The sequence below is a fragment of the Suricata suricatta genome, chromosome 5 (assembly GCF_006229205.1).
Source record: "Suricata suricatta isolate VVHF042 chromosome 5, meerkat_22Aug2017_6uvM2_HiC, whole genome shotgun sequence".
In the NCBI taxonomy this organism is placed as follows: Eukaryota; Metazoa; Chordata; class Mammalia; order Carnivora; family Herpestidae; genus Suricata; species Suricata suricatta.
The window spans coordinates 118,728,340-118,748,257 of record NC_043704.1 but is presented as its reverse complement, the minus strand read 5'-3'; the positions used below and the strand labels follow the sequence as shown (position 1 = coordinate 118,748,257).

General features: G+C 35.1%; 1 protein-coding gene across 7 annotated transcripts in view; it reads right to left on the bottom strand.

The window, feature by feature from the left end:
• The window catches only part of ATR (ATR serine/threonine kinase), a 105,834-nt gene that overhangs the window by 18,429 nt on the left and 67,487 nt on the right, over nucleotides 1-19,918 (bottom strand). For 6 of the 7 annotated variants that reach the window (XR_003908835.1, XM_029940114.1, XM_029940117.1 and 3 more), the window contains 10 exons: nucleotides 14,519-14,610; nucleotides 13,885-14,062; nucleotides 11,944-12,123; nucleotides 11,344-11,503; nucleotides 9,801-9,980; nucleotides 7,420-7,562; nucleotides 5,175-5,272; nucleotides 4,530-4,762; nucleotides 3,486-3,620; nucleotides 1,781-1,981 (listed from right to left, as the gene is read on the bottom strand). Coding sequence is in view for 6 of the 7 variants with exons in the window: in XM_029940114.1 (XP_029795974.1) it covers nucleotides 1,781-1,981; nucleotides 3,486-3,620; nucleotides 4,530-4,762; nucleotides 5,175-5,272; nucleotides 7,420-7,562; nucleotides 9,801-9,980; nucleotides 11,344-11,503; nucleotides 11,944-12,123; nucleotides 13,885-14,062; nucleotides 14,519-14,610 (1,600 nt within the window). In the remaining variant the exon portion in view is untranslated. Of the gene's footprint in view, nucleotides 1-1,780; nucleotides 1,982-3,485; nucleotides 3,621-4,529; nucleotides 4,763-5,174; nucleotides 5,273-7,419; nucleotides 7,563-9,800; nucleotides 9,981-11,343; nucleotides 11,504-11,943; nucleotides 12,124-13,884; nucleotides 14,063-14,518; nucleotides 14,611-19,918 lie in introns of those variants that run through there. The other variant, XM_029940120.1, reaches the window with a different exon arrangement.

Sequence of the window (19,918 nt, the reverse complement as noted above, 5' to 3'; positions counted from 1 at the left end):
TCTCTAAAAAATAAATAAAAAACATAAAAAGAAACCCAAACATTTTTCAGAGCCTGTCTTCAGAGATGTAGGCACTGTTTTTTAAATTTCGTTTTTCATGTTTACTTATTTTTGAGAGAGAGAAAGAAAGCACAAGCAGGGGAGGGGTAGAGAGGAAGACATAGTATCTGAAGTAGGGTCCAGGCTCCTAGCTGTCAGCACAGAGCCTGATGCAGAGTTCAAACTCATGAACAGTGAGATCATGACCTGAGCCAAAGTTGGATGCTAAACCAAACCACCCAGGCACCCCCTAAATGCCTTTAATGGTAAGAAATGATTATCGAGGTAATATAACTTGATTTTTGAAAAAAGAAACTCTCTCCAAAATTAAGTCTACCTAATAAGGTAAGTCAATAATCTGAGTATTATTCTTAAGTTAAAAACAAAACCCTATTATAAGTAAGAATGATTTCATCATATGGTTTAGTATCTCGCTATGAAGCAATTAAACAAATATTCTGATCCATAGACTTGCTGGAACAAACATAGTTTTCAAAAGTATTTACTTAAGGGGCTCCTGGATGGCTCAGTTAGTTGAGCATCTGAAATCGGCTCAGGTCATGATCTCATGGTTCATGAGTGTGAGCCCTGGGTCAGGTTCTCTACTATTAGCACAAAACCCCCTTCAGATCCTCTGTCCCTGCCCTCTCTCTGCTCCTCACCCATTCTCTCTTTGAAAATTAAATAAACATTAACAAAAGTATTTACTTAGAAGCGCTCTAGTACCATTTCTTAAAAGTAGTCACATATTGAGGTGCCTGGATAGCTCAGTTGTTTAAGCATCCAACTTTGGCTCAAGTCATGATCCCATGGTTCATGGGTTGGAGCCCTGCATAGGGCTCTGTGCTGACAGCTCAGAGCCTGGATCCTGCTTTGACTTCTGGGTCTCCCCCTCTCTCTCTGCCCCTCCCCAACTCATGTGTGTGCTCATTCTCTCTCTCTCTCTCAAAAATAAATGCACATTAAAATAAAAAATAAAATAGTCACATTTATAGTCACATATTATACTTCAAAAAATAAAATCAAGCTCTTCTTAGCTGAATTTTGTGTCCTTCCAAAGTATAAACAAAAACTGGTTTTTTTTGGTTATCTTTCTCTTCTCCATTTTTAGGACAAAAGAAAGTATGGGAAAAGCAAATTGTAAAAAATAAAAATTATACTCATACTAAACTAATATGAGCATCTAAAAAGTCAAAATACTCGATCATTTTTTAAAGACACTGTCCTAAGGGTTATAGGTCATTTAAAGGAGAATAAGCCTATATTGCATATGTATATCTTACAGTACACAGGAGAAGATAAAATATATATGGTTGAAAAGCTGACAATACAAAGGTAGCAAATGATTAGAAATAGACATGTAATGTTAGCAATACGTACTAGAAAAATTTGGAAGAGAAAATGTGTTCAATGGAGGACATAAAAAGCTAAAAATTGTGAAGGAACCATCTCCCCTATTATGCTAGTTAAGATGCATGGCTCTTGTTCAACATAATACACATTAGAAAAGTACCAGTCTCCTCCATTTGGATATTTTTGTGGGTCACAGATCTTGGGAACATTTTTAACATTTAATTTTGTCCCACTGGTATAAAGTTTTACTTTTCTGTATTTCAAATCATTTTTTCTTTGTAAATGTAATTTACTTAGTCTCTGAGAAAAACACCTTTAAGCTTAGTTTGACATTTCTAACTTAACTAACTTTTAAAACTGCAGTTAGGTATGTAACATTGAAGTTTACCGTATCATCAAAGCTTGCAATATAGGCCCAATGCCCAGGAAATGGCTCATGGTTGGCATGAGCACCCAGAATTGATGGAAGAGTAGGTATCATGACTGACTGTAAAGGAATAAGGATTTCACTAAATGTTGGTTCTTCTACCAGCCTTTTAAGCGATTTAAAATGAGTGCTCATGCTTAATGTAGAACTATTTCCATCCACCTGAGGGGGGAAAAAACAGCACATTTTAATTACTCTGTGTTTACCTTGAATTGTACAATGCTTCATTTCAATCAAAACAAAAATTTCACTTCTACAGTATTTTAAATACAATGGTTAAGCCGTCAGTGGTTTTCTAAGAGGTTTTTATACATCTCATTTTATCCTCCCTGTATTCTTTTACTGCATCAGTAATAGTACCTATACCACAGGACTGTTTAATGACTAAAGGAGACAATAAAGTAGATAATAGAGGCATACTGTCTATTATCAGACATTACAAAATTCAAAGAGTGGTGTAAATCAAACCTTTTATACAGTACTTAATCTCATTTGGCAGCAAAATGATACCTGAACTTCTCACTTAGAGCAAAGATTAGTATGTCTCACTGCTGAAACAGTTATGTAACTAATTATGAGTTATTCTATCAGAATACTTTCAGTAGGGCTACTCAACATTAAGTATTCATACTGCATTACTTTTAAAAATCTGAAAAATTCTGAATTCCTAAATGTAGCTGGCTACAAAAAATTCAGATAAAGAACTGAAAATTTATACATGTAAAGCATTTAGAAAAGTGCCAGCATGCAGTAAATGTTGGCCTTTATCACAACGTGGTCTTTGATAATGCCAAGTGCATCGGAAAGCAAAAACAGATTATTTTTTTCAAGGTGTTTATTGATGAAGGGAAGGTGAAACAGAGAATAGTTTATATTTTCTCATCTATAAAGAGCTAGTAGACTGAATATTTGTAAAGTGAAATCAGGCTATTTACCTATAGTCACTTCGTCCCTCCTTATAACTATCCTCACTCCCTACTTTTACCTTTTATAGATATTCCTTAGGGTATTTTTCTCTCCAATTCCTTGGGTAGAAGAATGGGTTACTCCTGTAAGCATGTTCATTAGACAGAAATATACTGAAAAAAGTAGTTATTTAACTAGATGATAACCGTCTCCTTTCTTCCCTATGATACTATAAGCACCTCAAGGCAGAAGAACATGTCTTATTTATCTTTGTTTCACTGGGCATAGTGCCTGTCTCCTCACAGGCAATGAAATAAATGTGTACTGAGAGAATGAAATGAAATGAAAACCAAAACTCCAATCTTCTTTCCTCTCATATCTGTAGATTAATATGTAAGCTTTGAAAGTTTAAAGATATGACACAAAATAACAGAGATAAATATGAGTATTTTACATATTCATATTTTTATAACTTATTTCATATCCCTCTACTTAAATTATTTCTAATAGATATGGATAATTTACTCTATGAATAATCTACATTAAGAAGAGTTTTTTTTGAATTTTTTAGTATATTTCAGGGACAGGTTAGAAAATTTAAAAACAGCTTTATTAAGTATACAATTTGATGAATTTTGATGTATGTGTATACTCATTTATGTTAGAATTTTAACTAATCAAATGGAAGAAAAGATCATATAGAAGTTTTGTATAAATTATCCTGTACTGGTCTATAAGTAGTTAAGATTTATGTTCATACCGGTTTATTGCACAATTCTAGAAGCTTATCGGTTAGACGAGTTGCATCTCCAACAAACTTTTCTAAGGATTTTTTCATATGAATAGCTTTATTTAGGATTTCCTTGCATCTGTTCACACGCATGGGATAAGAAGACTGTCATAAAAAAATTAAATGTAGTTTTAGACAAGATTCAAAAATGTAACATTTTGATTGACACACAAATCAACTTAAAAAGTATTCATGATGATGATGAGAATTTTGTACTATTCAAATTTCCTGGTAATCAATTTGGCAATGCTTTCAACAGTCATATGAATGTTATTCTATGAATTTCATTCTTAGAATATATCCTGGTGGAATAATCAGAAATGAGAATAAATACAGATGTGTCTAGATGTACTACAAGAGCAAAACAATGGAAAACCAACAGTTAAATAAATTATGGAAAATAAATTACTATAGAATTTTATATAATTATTAAAATTGTATCTTCAAAGAACATTTAGTTCACAGGAACAAGCTTATGGTAACAATCATAGGTGAAAAACATCAAATTCTCTATCTCTGTAATCCAAATTTAGCATTAAAATACACTTAGAAGATATACATACAAAAATAGAGAAGAATATTAATGGTAGAATTAGTGAATTTTAGGTTTTTATATCTCTGTATTTTCCACATTCTTTAAAATATTTATAATTAAATATATTTACCACCTTATAAATGCCCATTAATAATGCAATACAGCTTTTCTAGTATTAAAAGTTTAGGTACTTTATAGAGAAAACACTTTGAAAAAAGTAGGTTATTTTTATACCATGCACTGTTTACTAGACTTTACAGAGAAATAAATGCTGATTTCTTTGACCTTACTATTCCTTTCATTTGATATGGTTAATATTTCTGAACTTTAAAATGATACACAATGTTTTAATTTCTCTTTTTTCAAGTATTTAAAATTAACGTTTTGCTACTAATTTAAGAAAGAAACAATGGATTAACCTTAAATAATCAATGTTATATAAAATGGAAAATGACATATTTTCATGATTACTACATTACCTTTGACACGGCAGTCATCATCCACATTGCTTGTTGAGGATAGGCCAGGAACACTTTGGCTATGATTTCCATCAAGACAACAAAAACTTCATCATGAGAATGACAAATTCGGGAGATCAACTGTGAAAAAGCAGTCAAAAACTGATATGGTGCTAACTGATTTGTGTGCTCTGTAATAACCTTGTTTATTTTAGCTAAATCATTTCTCATTTGTACACGATCAGAACGGCCAGCTGGAAAAAAACAAATCAAAGTTAAAAAAAAAAACAGTGAAGAAAAACAGTTAAAACATTCAAGGTCATTGAAAAACTCAAGGGCTACTGACTTTCACTAGGAACAGAATAAGACACAGTGCATTATAATTTTTAGGGTAAATTATTTGGTTTAAACTAGTTTCTCTCAATATGTGTTTGGTGCTGGAAGGAATGAGTATATTCTCATTTGCAGGCCCTGAACTGCAACAACTTTTAGTCCATGCATTTAGTGTTTCCCCCTTTTTTAAACATTTAGTTTCTTGCTCACACTTATATGCAATCTTAATTATCAAATTTATTTCTAACTTTTTGTAAGGTAGATTGCCAAGACATGTGTGACTTTATACCAAATTCTTCGTATACCTTAAAATTTTCACATAAAAAATTATACCTTTTTCCCATTCGTATGCCTTAGCACCAAAATCAAGCCATAGTGATAACATTCGTGGCATTGACTGATAAATGAATTGATTCCCATATTGTAGAGATCTGCAATTATATACAAAAAATGTTAACACAGTGATCTTTTTTTTACATTATATGGATTAAAGTGTAAAGACTTAAACTACCACTTAAATTTTACATAGCCTTCTGACAAAAATTATGCTATCAGTATTTCTTTTTAGTAGAGGTTACCTTTGATTCTCTTATGTCTTTTTCTTACTATTCTTCAATAAGTTCTACATTGCCTATGACAAAAATAATACAAGTAAAGACCTAGTCAAAGTCCTATCTGTACTTCTTTTCAAATTATCCTTCAGATCTGTGTCTTCATTTGCATTTCACGCCATAAAAAGCCTATGTCAGACCCAATCATTCCATTTCTGGGAAATAAGAAAAACCTGGTTTCTCCAATTCTACATTTCTTCTCTTCAATAAATTTCGGACTAATATTCCTGAAATTCTAGCTTCATCATGCTCTCCCCCTGTTTAAAAAAAACCCAATACCTATAGTTTCAGACTACATGAATGACTATACTTGGAATTTGTATGTTCACAATCTTGTTTTTTCATAATTTACCAATCTCACACTATTCACTAGATTACAACTTCTGTTAAGTACAATTTCCTCAACATCCTCCAAATGACCATTCAACCTGTTTCCTTGCTAAATCTGTGAAAAGTTAGTATGTCATATTCTTGAATTTAATTACCCTTCAGATCCTATGTCCTTCCTGAAGCCTACCAGATGCTGTAGCAATCCAGTGCAAAGAGATACACTTTTGAAATCATGAAGCCAGTAGCTTGAGTTTTGACTTCAGTTTTGCCCAAAGTCCATGACTTCCGGACTTGTTTATTTCACTTTTGTGTCTTGCTAATAGAAAGACATATTTATATTTATGCCATTTATTTTGAGATCTGATCACACATTCTATTATGTTCCATTATTTAAATATTTTATATGTTTAAGGTTTCTCTGTTTAATTGGACTATAGCTCCTTGACAGCAAACACTTATGCTTAGTTAACAATAAAAGTAATTTGATCACACAGAAGATAAATTAGTCTAAATAGCTAAGTTTACTCCTTTAAGCATTCAAATGTTTTCTTTTACATACTATGAATAGAATATGTTCTAAATTAGCCTTTCTTAAATTGTTCTTTAAAAAATATCAAGCTATACCTAACATTTTATGCACATTGAGGATTCCAGGTCTCTTTCTGTTTTAGAACATATAAGTTAAATAAATTCTGTATACCAACACACATGATATGTGTATGCTAAAACTAAAGAGCAAATGAAAGCTATTACTTATTTTTGGAAAGTAAAAATGCATTTAATAATTGTCCTCTGCTTATGCTTCCATTTCAAAATGCTAATAGGCCAGTAATTCTGCTTCAATAACAAGCTATTGAAAATTATTGATAAAAAAATTAGGTTTGAATTTAAAAACTTGTATTGCATTTTGAGAAGGCGTGGACAAATCCTGCAATCCTAATACCAATCATGAACAAACATTGCTTTAATTTCTGAAAATACTGAACTTCAGAAGTCAAAGAATCTAATAATAGGCAATTTTAAATAGATTTATTGCTCTGAAATAAGTTACACTTCAAAGTAAAGCAAGATTACATGCTTATGATAAGAAAAATGATTAGAATGTCATTATTACTTCTTAGGAAATAATATGTGAAATATAAACAGTAGGCATGACACATTACATTATTTGATTATAATACACTGATATATATATTTAAAATCAAGTTATGTTTCACCTGTTATCTAGTCTAAGAGATAAGCTCTTTCTACAAGTCTGTCAAAATCATTTGCATATGTATTTCTTAGCAGAATTTCATTGGTTATTAATTATAACCACTAAATGTATTACATTAAGAGTCTTCTGGAATTCTAGGGAGGGAGACTCAAAAGGTGAGGGTCTGGAATGGGAAGGACACTTAATTTTCATTGTATAATATTGGTACTGCTGAATTAAAAAATATATATATATATTATACACATTACTTTTTCCATTAGTAAAGTTTAATTTTTAAAAGAAAATGATATAAAGAAAAAACTTATATCTAATCTAAGGTTAAAGAGTGAATCAGTGACAAAGCAGAAAGCAACCTGAACACGTTAAGATCTATGATAAAAGAGGCACTCTTTAATCAGCCACAAACAGTTCTCACACCTACCTGCCAAAATGAAGAACTATATACCGAATGAGATCACCCTGCTTTTCCATTTTGTTGTCTGTGACCATGGGCATCAATTTGTCATAGTACTTGGCAAGGTAAAAATGCCCATCTTCCCACTCTGGCAGGAACAAGGTCACATCCTGTAAAAGAGAATACCAGATGCACACCTAAGAAACCCTCATACTATGCTGGGAAATAAAGTATGAATAGATGATTAGGGATCAAAAGTATGAGACCCATATGGAGGCAGAGCAAAGTTAAAGGCAGTGTGACTCTTTGATTTGGATAAAAAATAGCTATTTTCTTTCTTTCTTTTTTTTTTAATATGTATTTAATCCTGAGAGAAAGAGAGAGAGAGAGAGAGAGAGAGAGAGACAAAAAGCAGGAGTGGGGGAGGGGCAGAGAGAGAGGGAGACACAGAATTGGAAGCAGGCTCCAGGCTCTGAGCTGTCAGCACAGAGTCCGACGTGGGGCTCGAACCCACAAACTGTGAGATCATGACCTGAGCCAAAGCTGGACGTGTTAACCAACTGAACCACCCAGGTGCTCCAAGAATAGCTATTTCCTTAGAAAGGTTTTCTCAGGATGGCTGGTTGGTTCTGGTGGGTTGTCCACTGGCCAACATGAAATAGTGTTGGAATAATTAGCTGTTCCAGGAAAGAAAACTCCATTTACACTGCCACTTTATATGATACATCAAAATAATTTCCAGATGGATTAAAATGTTTTATGAATGTGTGCATATGTATTTTTTATTATTAAAAAAATCTCAGTGAAAGGAGGATATTAAAGCCCTGAGGATAGGCTTTAAAAGCATAAAAATATGAATTAAAAAAAAATCACATCTGGGGCGCCTGGGTGGCTCAGTCGGTTAAACATCCGACTTCGGCTCAGGTCAGATCTCACGTTCGTGGGTTCGAGCCCCGCATCAGGCTCTGTGCTGACAGCTAGCTCAGAGCTGGGGCCTGCTTCCGGTTTTGTGTCATCTTCTCTCTCTGCCTCTCCCCCTCTCATGCTCTGTCTCTCTCTGTATCAAAAATAAATAAAACATTAAAAAAAAATTAAAAAAAAATCACATCTTATTTTTCTCTAAGATCTCTCACAAATTATTGCCCTCCCTCTCAATCCTTCATGATCCAGTTTCTAAGAATTCACCTCTCATTCACTCCTCAAACTATTTCTTCATGGTTTCAGTCTTCCACTAAAGCAGATCTTTAAATCTAAAAGATCCTTTCCAATTCTGGTCTCATTTGAACTCTCTTCAGCATCTTTTTCTGTTGTCCTTTCCATTTCCTCTTGGAAATATTTTCTTCCCTTGACTTCTGTGAAGCCACTATCTTCCAAGTTTTTTTCTGACCTTTCTGGCCACTCCTATTTTGTCCCCTGTATCATTTCCTTTCCCTTTCCCTTTCCCTGCCATGTCTATTTATTTTAAAATATTATTTGAAATGTGATGGAAAATACAAAGGATGGCTGACTACAAAGAAAAATGTTTTAATAAAGTTCCACTCTTCATTCAAGCAAGTTTGAGAACTTAGTCTGAACCAGGAACCTTAAATCTTGAGTCTACCCTGAATTTCTATTGTTGAAAATTTATAGAAGGCAACCTGCCTGTGGACAGAGGAGAGAATGACATGACTACATGTATGGAACAAACGTTGGTTGGATTCATGTGCCCAACCAGCCACAGGGATGAGGCTGCCAGTGTCCTTCCCCCACCTAGTCATTAAAGCAAAGAAAATAAAGGAAACATACAAAAATTTTCAGGCTCAGAGAATTTCAGGATTAGAAAATGCTTGGGATTCTCTCTCTGCCCCTACCCTGCTTGCGCTCTCCCTCCTCTCATTCTTGCAATAAATAAACTTAAAAAAAAAAAAAATCACATGCTCTTCTGACTAAGCCAGCCAGGTGCCCCCAGTCCTACAGGTTTTGATAGGCCATATTTTTAATTATTACTTAGTTTATTATCAGTATTATATCATTATAGATAACTTAAATTCCACTGCAATATCTTCTTTGATTCATGGGTTATTGAGAAGTGTCTCTCACAACACCATCCACGTAAAGCTTAATACCTAGTAAGGAAGGTATATATTGTGTTCAAAAAATTTCATGATATGACGTGATTACCTTTAGGATGGTGAAAGGGTGGGTCATAGAGTGTTAATAATATTCTACTTCTTGACCTGGGTGATGGTTTCTTGAGTGTATTTGCTTGATAATTCTTCTTATGCTATCTACACACTAAAAAGTCAAAAGGTTTCCTGGGTATTCTTATATATGTGTTCTTCCATATGGATATTAAAATCAGTTTATCAATTTGCAAAAACAAAAAAGATTGAACTCTTAATGAAACTGCATATTATATATATACTTGCCTTATATTTTTTCATAACTGCATTGCTTTCAAAGTTAGCTGTTTCTTCCATAAATCGGCCCACTAGTAGCATAGCTCGACCATGGATTAACATGTCCTTACTTTCAGTTGGGGTTTTATTTTCAGGAAAACATAATTCAACACCCTTTTGAAGAACAATTAGTGCCTGATGAACATCACCCTAAAAGGAAAAAGGCAACAACACGCCTTTTAATTTATAAACATATTTCTGTTTTCTGAAAAACAAATAAAATTGTTAGCATTTAAAGTCCATTAAGTATGTTTTATGTATAAATCTTTTTAATTTCATGTCCATGTCTCATTTCTCTTCTATAAAAGTAAAATCCTAAAAATGAAGCATTGATCAATTCATGTAGAACTCAAATTCATTCGTTTATTCACTCATTCATTCTTATGGTCAAAGTACAAGAAACAGAACACATGTGTAGATGACTAGGGATAAACGTGAATGAATCAAAATCTCTGGCTTAAAAAAGTTCATAGTCAAATAAGGAAATAGACTATGTAAAATAGCAATATGACGTGAAGTTCTATTAACAGAGAAATATATATGACTATAATTAAGGACAGAGGAGTGATGCTTCTAAATCTACATGAAAGTATAGGAAAATGGAGGAGAGCAGCAGCCAGGAAAGGATACAAAATAAAGATAATTTGAATTAGGTCTTAAAGAATGAATAGCAATTTTCTGGAAATGAACACAATGAAGGACATTCTTGGTAGAAGAAATAAAAATTTACTTGGAAAAGGTAAGTAATCTGGTTTTACTTGAAGCCTAAAGGGTCTATGATATGGTGACAAGTGAATCTGAAGAGGGAGACTGGAAGTCGATCAGAAAAAGCCTTGTGTAGTTTCTAGGAGTCAGACTTCATCATAAATGCGTGAAAAATACTTCAGAAGATTTATCAGAGGAGCTACATGATTCAATGTGCATTTAGAAACATCACAGACTGCAGTAATGGGCACAAAGGAACTGGGAAACTCAAAAAAGGCTATAAGACTGTAAATGCTAAAAGGCATGCATAAAAGCAGCAGAGATAAATAAGAAGGAGAGGATTCAAAAGATGTTTCTTTTTTAATTCTCAAATATCCAATATGGTATAATTACCTATAGTCACCACCATGCTGTACATCACACCATGACTTATTTATTTTATAACTGGAAATGTGTATGAAAATATCAAACAATGGGGTGCCTGAGTGGCTCAGTCAGTTAAGCCATGTGACAGCTCAGGTCATGATCTCACGGTTCATGAGTCTGAGCCACACACTGGGCTCTGCTGTCAGCACAGAACCCGCTTCAGATCCTCTGTCACCCTCTCTCTGCCTCTCCCCTACTCACACACACACACACACACACACACACACACACACACACACTCTCTCTGTCAAAATTAAACATTAAAAAAAAAAATTCTGAATTGGGATTAAGGATCATCCCTTAGGCCTTGGTAGGACATACACAATCTACAACAGCATATATATCTATATACATATATATGATTATGTTCCCTTGGCCATACCTTGGACCATAGCCACTTTGCCCTTTCCACATACAGTTCAGCAAGTCGTGATTCTCCAGCATTTAGGAGTGCATTGTAGGCTGTTTGGTGGTGACCAGCCTTCCTAGCTACTCTGGCACTCTGTAGCCAGCATTCTCCAACCATTTCATTGTAATCTGGTCTAAGTAAGTATGACAAAAACAGGGGAAAAAGCATTTTTAAGTAGATTCAGCAACTTAAACATATCTCTTCTTAACATGGGACCTTCTTAATATACTATTTCAAAGAAATCAAAGACGTGATTTCTTAAAAAAACTAATTTTTTAACAATTACAAGTCAATTTTTGTCAATTACAAGTCTATGAAAACTTTAATACTGACTTATAAATCTATACCTTTGCCAGACATGTTTTTAACATTAGAAAAAAGATATATTGCATACAAAAGCAATTCTTAAGTTCTAGGTTCATTTCAACAATACAGTGTTGCCTTCACAATTGATAATAGAAACACATAGATTCAGAGAGAAAATCAAGAAAGAGAAATACTCCCAAAAGATATGCAAGTATAATACAAGTATAAGTCATGGTAACTGACATGAAAAAAAAAAGTATGAAAAACCTTTTGTTGAGGCTTAATAAAGCTCTCCGGAGAGCCAGGATGGGCTCCTTGGCTCTGTAGGAATTCTGGGTCATTTCTAGTCGAGCTACCCAGTTTAAAGAATCTTCTTGAGAGTTGTCACCTGGTGACTGGTGAAAAAGTGGTTTGATGCTATGCTCCAATTCACACAACATGTGCAATCTGAAGACAGACAAAGCCTATATTAAAATGTTATCAATAGCCAAATCATGGAAAGAGCCTAAATGTACATCACCTGATGAGTGGATCAAGAAGAAGTGGTATATATATACAATGGAGTATTACATGGCAATGAGAAAGAATGAAATACGGCCATTTGTAGGAAAGTGTATGGACCTCAAGGGTGTCATGCTAAGCGAAATAAGTCAGACAGAGAAAGACAGATACCATATGTTTGCACTCATAGGTCTAAAAGGAAAACAGGAGAAACCTAATGGAGGACCAGGGGGAGGGAAAGAGGGAAAGAGAGATGGGGAGAGAGAGGGATGCAAAACTTGAGAGACTATTGAATGCTGAAAATGAACTGAGGGTTGAAGGGAAAGGGGGAGGGGGAAAAGAGGTGGTGGTGATGGAGGAGGGCACTTGTGGGGAAGAGCACTGGGTGTTGTATGGAAACCAATTTGACAATAAAATATTTTTTTAAAAATGTTATCATATTCACCCTATTAATCTCATACACAAAGTACGTACTTAAATTAGTCATGAAGAATATAAAATGTGCAGTTTTCTTTGGAAGAACTTTAACCTTATATATTCTTGGTATATAAACAGTAACATTTTAATTTTTTTAAATTGGGTATAAAACACCAATTATGCTGATTTCAATGTTTAGTGCTTTGCTATGGTCCCCAAATTCCAATTAAATTGGAGAAGGGTATGTAAAACTAAAATTCAAGTGTATGAAAATCAAATTTTATTACCTATATGAAAATAAAGAAAAATACAGATCCATTATAACTCAACATAAATATTTGCATATGCCTGACATAGTAGATGACAGTAAAAAACTATGAAATGAATGCAATTTTATTTTTTTCTAAGAATGATGTAAACACTCATGACACATTCATAGAAGCTTTTTTCCACATATTATATATAGTGTTTATGACTCAGTGTTCAAGGATGCAGTTGAGTAACTATAGAACAGAATTAATCTCAGTGGTCCAATCAATGGTTTCATTAAACTGTTACCAAAGGGGCTGATATAAATTATACTAAAATTCTTCTAACCAAAAAAAGAAAAAAAGATGTTCTTATCTTTTAAATTATAACACCAATTATTTTTCTCAGCTGAATTAACAAACCTGAAATGTTTTCCATCATTTTCTTCCTTACTTCTAAAAGTTAATTTTCCTTCCTAGTAGTGTAATACCCACATTTTTAGGGAAGGAAATGTCAACTGCATTTCTAAGTGAGAAGGAGAAGAAACTAACAAGTACTGAGCACCAAAAGGCCAGGCACAGTAAATATCTAGACTATATGACATTACAATAGGACAAATATATTTTTCTTACTTTTAGATATCTCATAATTGCCTTTTCAATGAAAACAATGTATATTAGAACATTAAAAAAAATTATAGGGTGTGGGGTCCCTGGCCAGCTCAGGTGGTAAAGCATGTGACTCTTGATCTCAGGGCCATGAGTTCAAGCTCCATGTTGGGCACAGAGATTACTTTAAACAAACAAACAAACAAACCAAACAAAATCATTCAAAATGAAAAAAAACTATAGGGTGATCTTAAGATAAAGGAGTAAATGAGCCATTATGTATAGATACAAATGATACCAACCATATTTACTAATGTTAGTCAGTTTTGATTTAGTTAGTTTTGATAAATTATTCACTAATCAAAACATTCCAAGTCTGTCAGAAGACAAGTACAGACCAGGTATACAAAAATGGACCCTCCCCCACAAATACCTCACAATATATTCATATCCTCGTTGATAAGAGCCTCTTTCAAAGCTTGCAGCTGAAAGAGGTACAATTTGTTCTGCTCTTACTAGTTTCAGTGTGTCATAAAAAGCTGTGATATCTCTTTTTTTAGCTGATAGTAATAGCTGTCCCAGTCTGACACTCCATGTTGTAGATTTCCCATCTGAAAAATAAATGTAGAGTCAAGGAATGCCATGGGGCCTCAAAAAAGGTTTACTTCATGTGGTAAAAAGGTCAGCAGAAGTACCGAACATATGGTTTCACTCTACTTTGAACAACAAGGCAATTATAAAACAAGCTGAAAGATCAATTATACATGGTACTTAGCTACTTATGTCTGAATATTTATAGCATATTAAAACTGCTTATATATATATATTTTTTAAATGTTTTATTTATTTTTGAGACAGAGAGAGAGCATGAGCAGGGAGGGAAAGAGAGAGAGGGAGACACAGAATCAGAAGGAGGCTCCAGGCTCTGAGCTAGCTGTCAGCACAGAGCCTGACGTGGGGCTTGAACCCACAACCGTGAGATCATGACCTGAGCCGAAGCCGGACGCTTAACTGACTGAGCCACCCAGGTGCCCCCAAACTGCTTATATTTTAAGAAGTAATTTTACCTGCTGCCAAATAGTTTTCCACTAAATCCCACTGTGACAATTTCCAAGCTGCTTCCACTCTGTAGGTGTTTAATTCATCTGTCCATTCAGACCTATTAAAAGAAGCCAGTGTCAGCTAAACTTGATTTAAAGTGGCATTTAGGGGTTTTTTCATTGTTTTAGATACTCTATTTATTGTATGTATTTATTGCTCTATTTATTGTATTTGTATTGTGTTATATTTTGTACTTAGATACAAAATGATTATCTCTATCCAAAACAACCCCCCAATGTTTAATGTCTCCACTCCCCCAAAACATTTTTTCAATAGTTACTTTTTGTTCTTTTTTTAAAGCATATTTATTTATTTCGAGATAGAAAGAGAGTGTGGGAAGACCAGAGAGAGAGAGAGAGTCTCAAGCAAGCTCTGCACTGACAGAGTGGAGCCTGCTGTGGGGCTCAAACTCAAAAGCTGTAAGATCATGACCTGGGCCAAAATCAAGAGTTGGATGTTTAAACTTACTGAGCCACCCAGGCGCCCCTCAATAATTACTTCTAAAAGGGCAATTTAAAAATGCCATTCAACAACAAATTAAATTGTACCATATATTAGAACAGAATTAATGCCTGGATAATTACAAAGTGCAGTTGTAAGATTAGCTATGTGCTTAACTTGAACAAAGGGCAGGAGGAAAAAGAGCCAACTGAACATATATACATTCAGAGGTAGGCAATTCTAAGAACTTGAGATTTTGAATTAAGTTTAAGGCAAAGAGAGGAGCAGGTGGGAAGTAGGTCAGGAGCAGCTCCGGGTGCATAAGGACACTCGATAATAAGGGCTTAAGAAAGTTACAAATAACGTGTCAATGACGTAACAAAGGATATAAAATAAGCTACTTAAAATATATACCTATTCTTTAAAAAATTTTTTTTCTGTTTTTTAATTTATTTTTGAGAGACAGAGAGCATAAGCAGGGGAGGGTCAGAGAGAGAGGGAGACACAGAATCTGAAACAGGCTCCAGGCTCTGAGCAGCTATCAGCACAGAGCCCGATGTAGGGCTCAAACTCATGAACTGTGAGATCACGACCTGAGCTGAAGCTGGATGCTTAACTAACTGAGTCACCCAGGTGCCCCAGTATATACCTGTTCTTAAACTATTTTGAGTTACTTTAAAATTTAGATTTGTAGGGAAGTCTGGGTAGCTTGGTCAGTTAAGCATCTGACTCTTGATTTCAGCCCAGATCATGATCTCATGGCTCCTGAGTTCAAGCCCTGCGTCAGGCTGTGCTGACAGCATGGAGCCTGCCTATGATTTCACACCCCACTCCCATCTATCAAAATAAAGAACATTTTTTAAAAATCTGTATTTGTAAAACAAGTATAATATGGGTAATTATTTTTTCTAAGCATTCTACTTATACAACACTAAGATGGATAGTCATATTTTTTTATCATGTCTATATAGAAGTTAGACTCTCCCAATATTTTCTCTTTAATAATGTTTACTTATTTTTGAGTGACAGAGAGAGACAAAGTGTGAGTGCACGAGGGGCAGAGAGGGAGACACAAAGCAGGCTCCAGACCCTGAGCTATCAGCACAGAGCCCAACATGAGGCTCAAACCCACGACCTGTGGTGAGCACCCTGTGCTGAGCACATTTCTCCATTTAATTATCTAACACAGAAAGGCATACATATCCTCATATTATAAATAAGGTAACAGAATCAGAGAGGTTAGGATCAATGTCGTAAAAAGCCCTCCTTCCTCTTTCTGTAGTAAAAACACATTTTAAAAAGGTAAAGAAAATGAGTGAATTATCTTATTAAAAAAACTAAAAGAGCAGCATAAATATTGAATATCCACTAATTTCTAAATACAAACTCCATCAAAAACAATTTAGAACAAGGCTAAAAGAAATACAATAGAAATGGAATTGGGGGCACCTGGCTAGTTCAGTCAATAGAGCATGTGACTCTCCATCTCAGGGTTGTGAGTTTGAACACCATGTTGGGTGTAGAGGTTACTTAAAAATAAAATTAGGAAGAAAAGAAATGTAGTTTTCAAAAAGTCCAGTTGTGAATAACTTTAAAAGCTTATCACCAGATCCCAAAATATCAAAATTTAAAGATAAAAATCTAAGTAGAATTAGATCTATTTAGAGGAGACGTGTCATACTAAGCATTATACAAAGTACCAAAAGGCAATGAGGATCAGGTTGTGAGAACTTATCCCCATTAAAACGAGTAATTGTGTAGGTCAAGTACATTCAATAATTTTTGAGAAATATTTGTTTAAATGCAAATATTCTTAGGGAGCCTGGGTGATTCAGTCAGTTGAGCATCTGACTCCTGATCTCCACTCAGGTTCATGGGTTTAAGCCCTGTGTTGGGCTCTGCACTGGCAGTGTGGAGTCTGCCTGGGATTCTCTCTTTCTGTTCCTCCCCTGATTACACACACACTCTCTCTCTCAAAATAAACACACTTAAAAAAATGCAAATATTCTCCCCAAAGAAAACATATCCTCTCAATGGCCATTTGCTCCAATATGATAGAGCAATCTTTTTTTCCCCCCAAATTTTTTTTTAAATTCTTGTTAGTTGGGATGCCTGGGTGGCTCAGACAGTTAAGCATCTGACTTCAGCTCAGGTCATGATCTCATGATTCCCTGGGTTCAAGCCCTGTGTCAGACTCTGTGCTGACAGCTCAGGCATTCAGGAGTAGAATTCTGTGATTCATCAATTATATACAACTCGAAATGGATGAAAGACTTGAATGTGAAATAGAAAACCATCAAAACCCCAGAGGAAAAAAGCAGGCAACAACCTCTTTGACCTCAGCTGCAGCAATTTCTTACTCGACACATCTCCAAAGGCAAGGGAATTAAAAGCAAAAATTAACTACTGGGACCTCATCAAGATAAAAAGTTTTTGCACTGCAAAGGAAACAATCAAAACTAAAAGGTGACAGATGGTATGGGAAAAGATAGTTGCAAATGACATATTGCATAAAGGGCTAGTATCCAAAATCTATAAAGAACTCACAAAACTCCACACCCAAAAACCAAATAATCCAGTGAAGAAATGGGCAGAAGATATGAACACATACTTTTCCAAAATGGACATCTAGATGGCCAACAGACACATGGAATGATGCTCAATGCCACTCATCATCAGGAAAATACAAGTCTTAGACATACCTAGATATCACCTCACACCAGTCAGTCAGAGTAACTAAAATGAACAAATCAGGAGACTACAGATGGTGGTGAAGATGTAGAGAAACTGGAACCCTCTTGCCCTGTTGTGGGAATGTAAACTGGTATGGCTGCTCTGGAAAACAGTGTGAAGGTTCCTCAAAATATTAAAAATAGAATTACCCTATGACTTAGCAATAGCACTGCTAGGGTTATACCCAAGGGATACAGGAGTACTGATGCATAGGGGCACATGTACCCCAATGCTCATAGCAGCACTGTCAACAATAGCCAAATCATGGAGAGAGCCTAAATGTCCATCAACTGATGCATGGATCAAGAAGATGTGGTTTATATATACAATAGAATACTACATGGCAATGAGGAAGAATGAAATCTGGACATCTGCAGCAACATGAATGGAACTGGAGGATATTATGTGAAGTGAAATAACTCAGTCAGAGAAAGACAAGATGCCATATGTTTTCACTCATATGTGGATCTTGAAAAACTTAACAGAAAACCATAGGTGAGAGGAGAGGAAGGGGAAAAAAAATGCAAAAAGGGAGAGAGGCAAACCATAAGAGACTCTTAAATATAGAAAACCAACTGAGGGGGTGTTTACTGGGGGTTTTGGGGGAGAGGGGAAAGTGGATGATGGGCATTGAGGAGGGCACTTGTTCGGATGAGCACTGGGTGTTGTATGGAAACCAATTTGACAATAAATCATATTAAAAATAAACAAACAAAATAAATAAACAAATAAATAAATTCTAGTTAGTTAACATACAGTGCACTATTAGTTTCAGGAGTGGAATTTAGTGATTCATCAATTATGTATAACACCCAGTGCTCATCATAGCAAGTGCCCTCCTTAATACCCATCACATATCTAGCCCATCCTCCAATGCTTCCCTCCACCAACTCTTCGTTTGTTCTCTATATGATAGATCAGAAAGCTCTATATATCCCAGATCCAAAGAGAAGAGGGTTCTAACTGTTCAGCAGCATGTGTAATAATGAAACTTGACACTTAGTCTTGAGCCATGACGAACCTTCCTAAATCACTTACTTATAATCTTTCAACTAATTTAGAGAAACATCTAAAACATGTAACTATTCTTTCTCTGCTTTTGCAAAGTTTCTTCCCTTGTTTCATAAATTCCATTACTATGAAAACATCTGATTAACAGTGAGCTTCTCTGCTCTCAAACATTATAGACTTGCAGTCTTTGCAAATTACAGTTGGAGATTTATAGAAACTATACTTAGAAGAGCTGCTTTGAGAGTTTTAACTAAAACCAGTGGCCTGTGTGCTCTCTGATTAAGATGCCAACCCTTTTGATCAGATCTCACTGCCCAGAATAGTCAGGTGGCATCTGGCAAATTTATCAAGAAATAAGTCTTTTAACTCTCAGAGCAAGGCAGCTTCAAGAGCAGAACCAACCTCCACAGTTAGTCCCCAGAGTACTCCCCACAGTTACTCCACAGTTACTCCCCAGACCAGAAAAACTATGCAGCCTTAATCTGCCACACACACATACTACTTTTTTGCATTATTATATTTGCTATAACAACCCCATTTTCTTTAGGAAAGGAAGGCAGCTTTCATTTTTATCAGTCCTCTAGGGAAAAATCAACCCACACAGTCTAGAGTAGTATTCTGTAAACCAGTCACAAAGTTTCCTCTTCCCCAAAACAGAAAATTAATGGTGCTAATAATGGAGACAGAGCTTAAGATACTTTTTGGATGTGTTCATATGAGTCTTACCAATAGCAGGTGAGCTCTACAAGGTTTCTGTCTTAAAGCAAATATAATTCAAGGACAGAAGATAAGCTGTCAAGACACATGAAAAAATGTTCAACGCCCCTCATCACCAGGGAAATACAAATCAAAACCACAATGAGAAACCACCTCACACCTGTCAGAATGGCTAAAGTTAACAACTCTGACAACAAGAGATGTGAGAGAGGATATGGAGAAAGGGGAACTCTTGCACTGCTGGTAGGAATGCAAAGTGATACAGCCATTCTGGAAAACAGTATGGGGGTTTCTCAAAAAATTAAAAACAGAACTACGCTCAGACCCAGCAATTGCACTACTAGGTATTTATCCAAAGGATACAGAAGTGTTGATTCGAAGGGGCACATGGACCCCAATGTTTATAGCAGCACTATCACAAGAGCCAAAGTATGGAAACAGCCCAAATGTCCATCGACCACTGA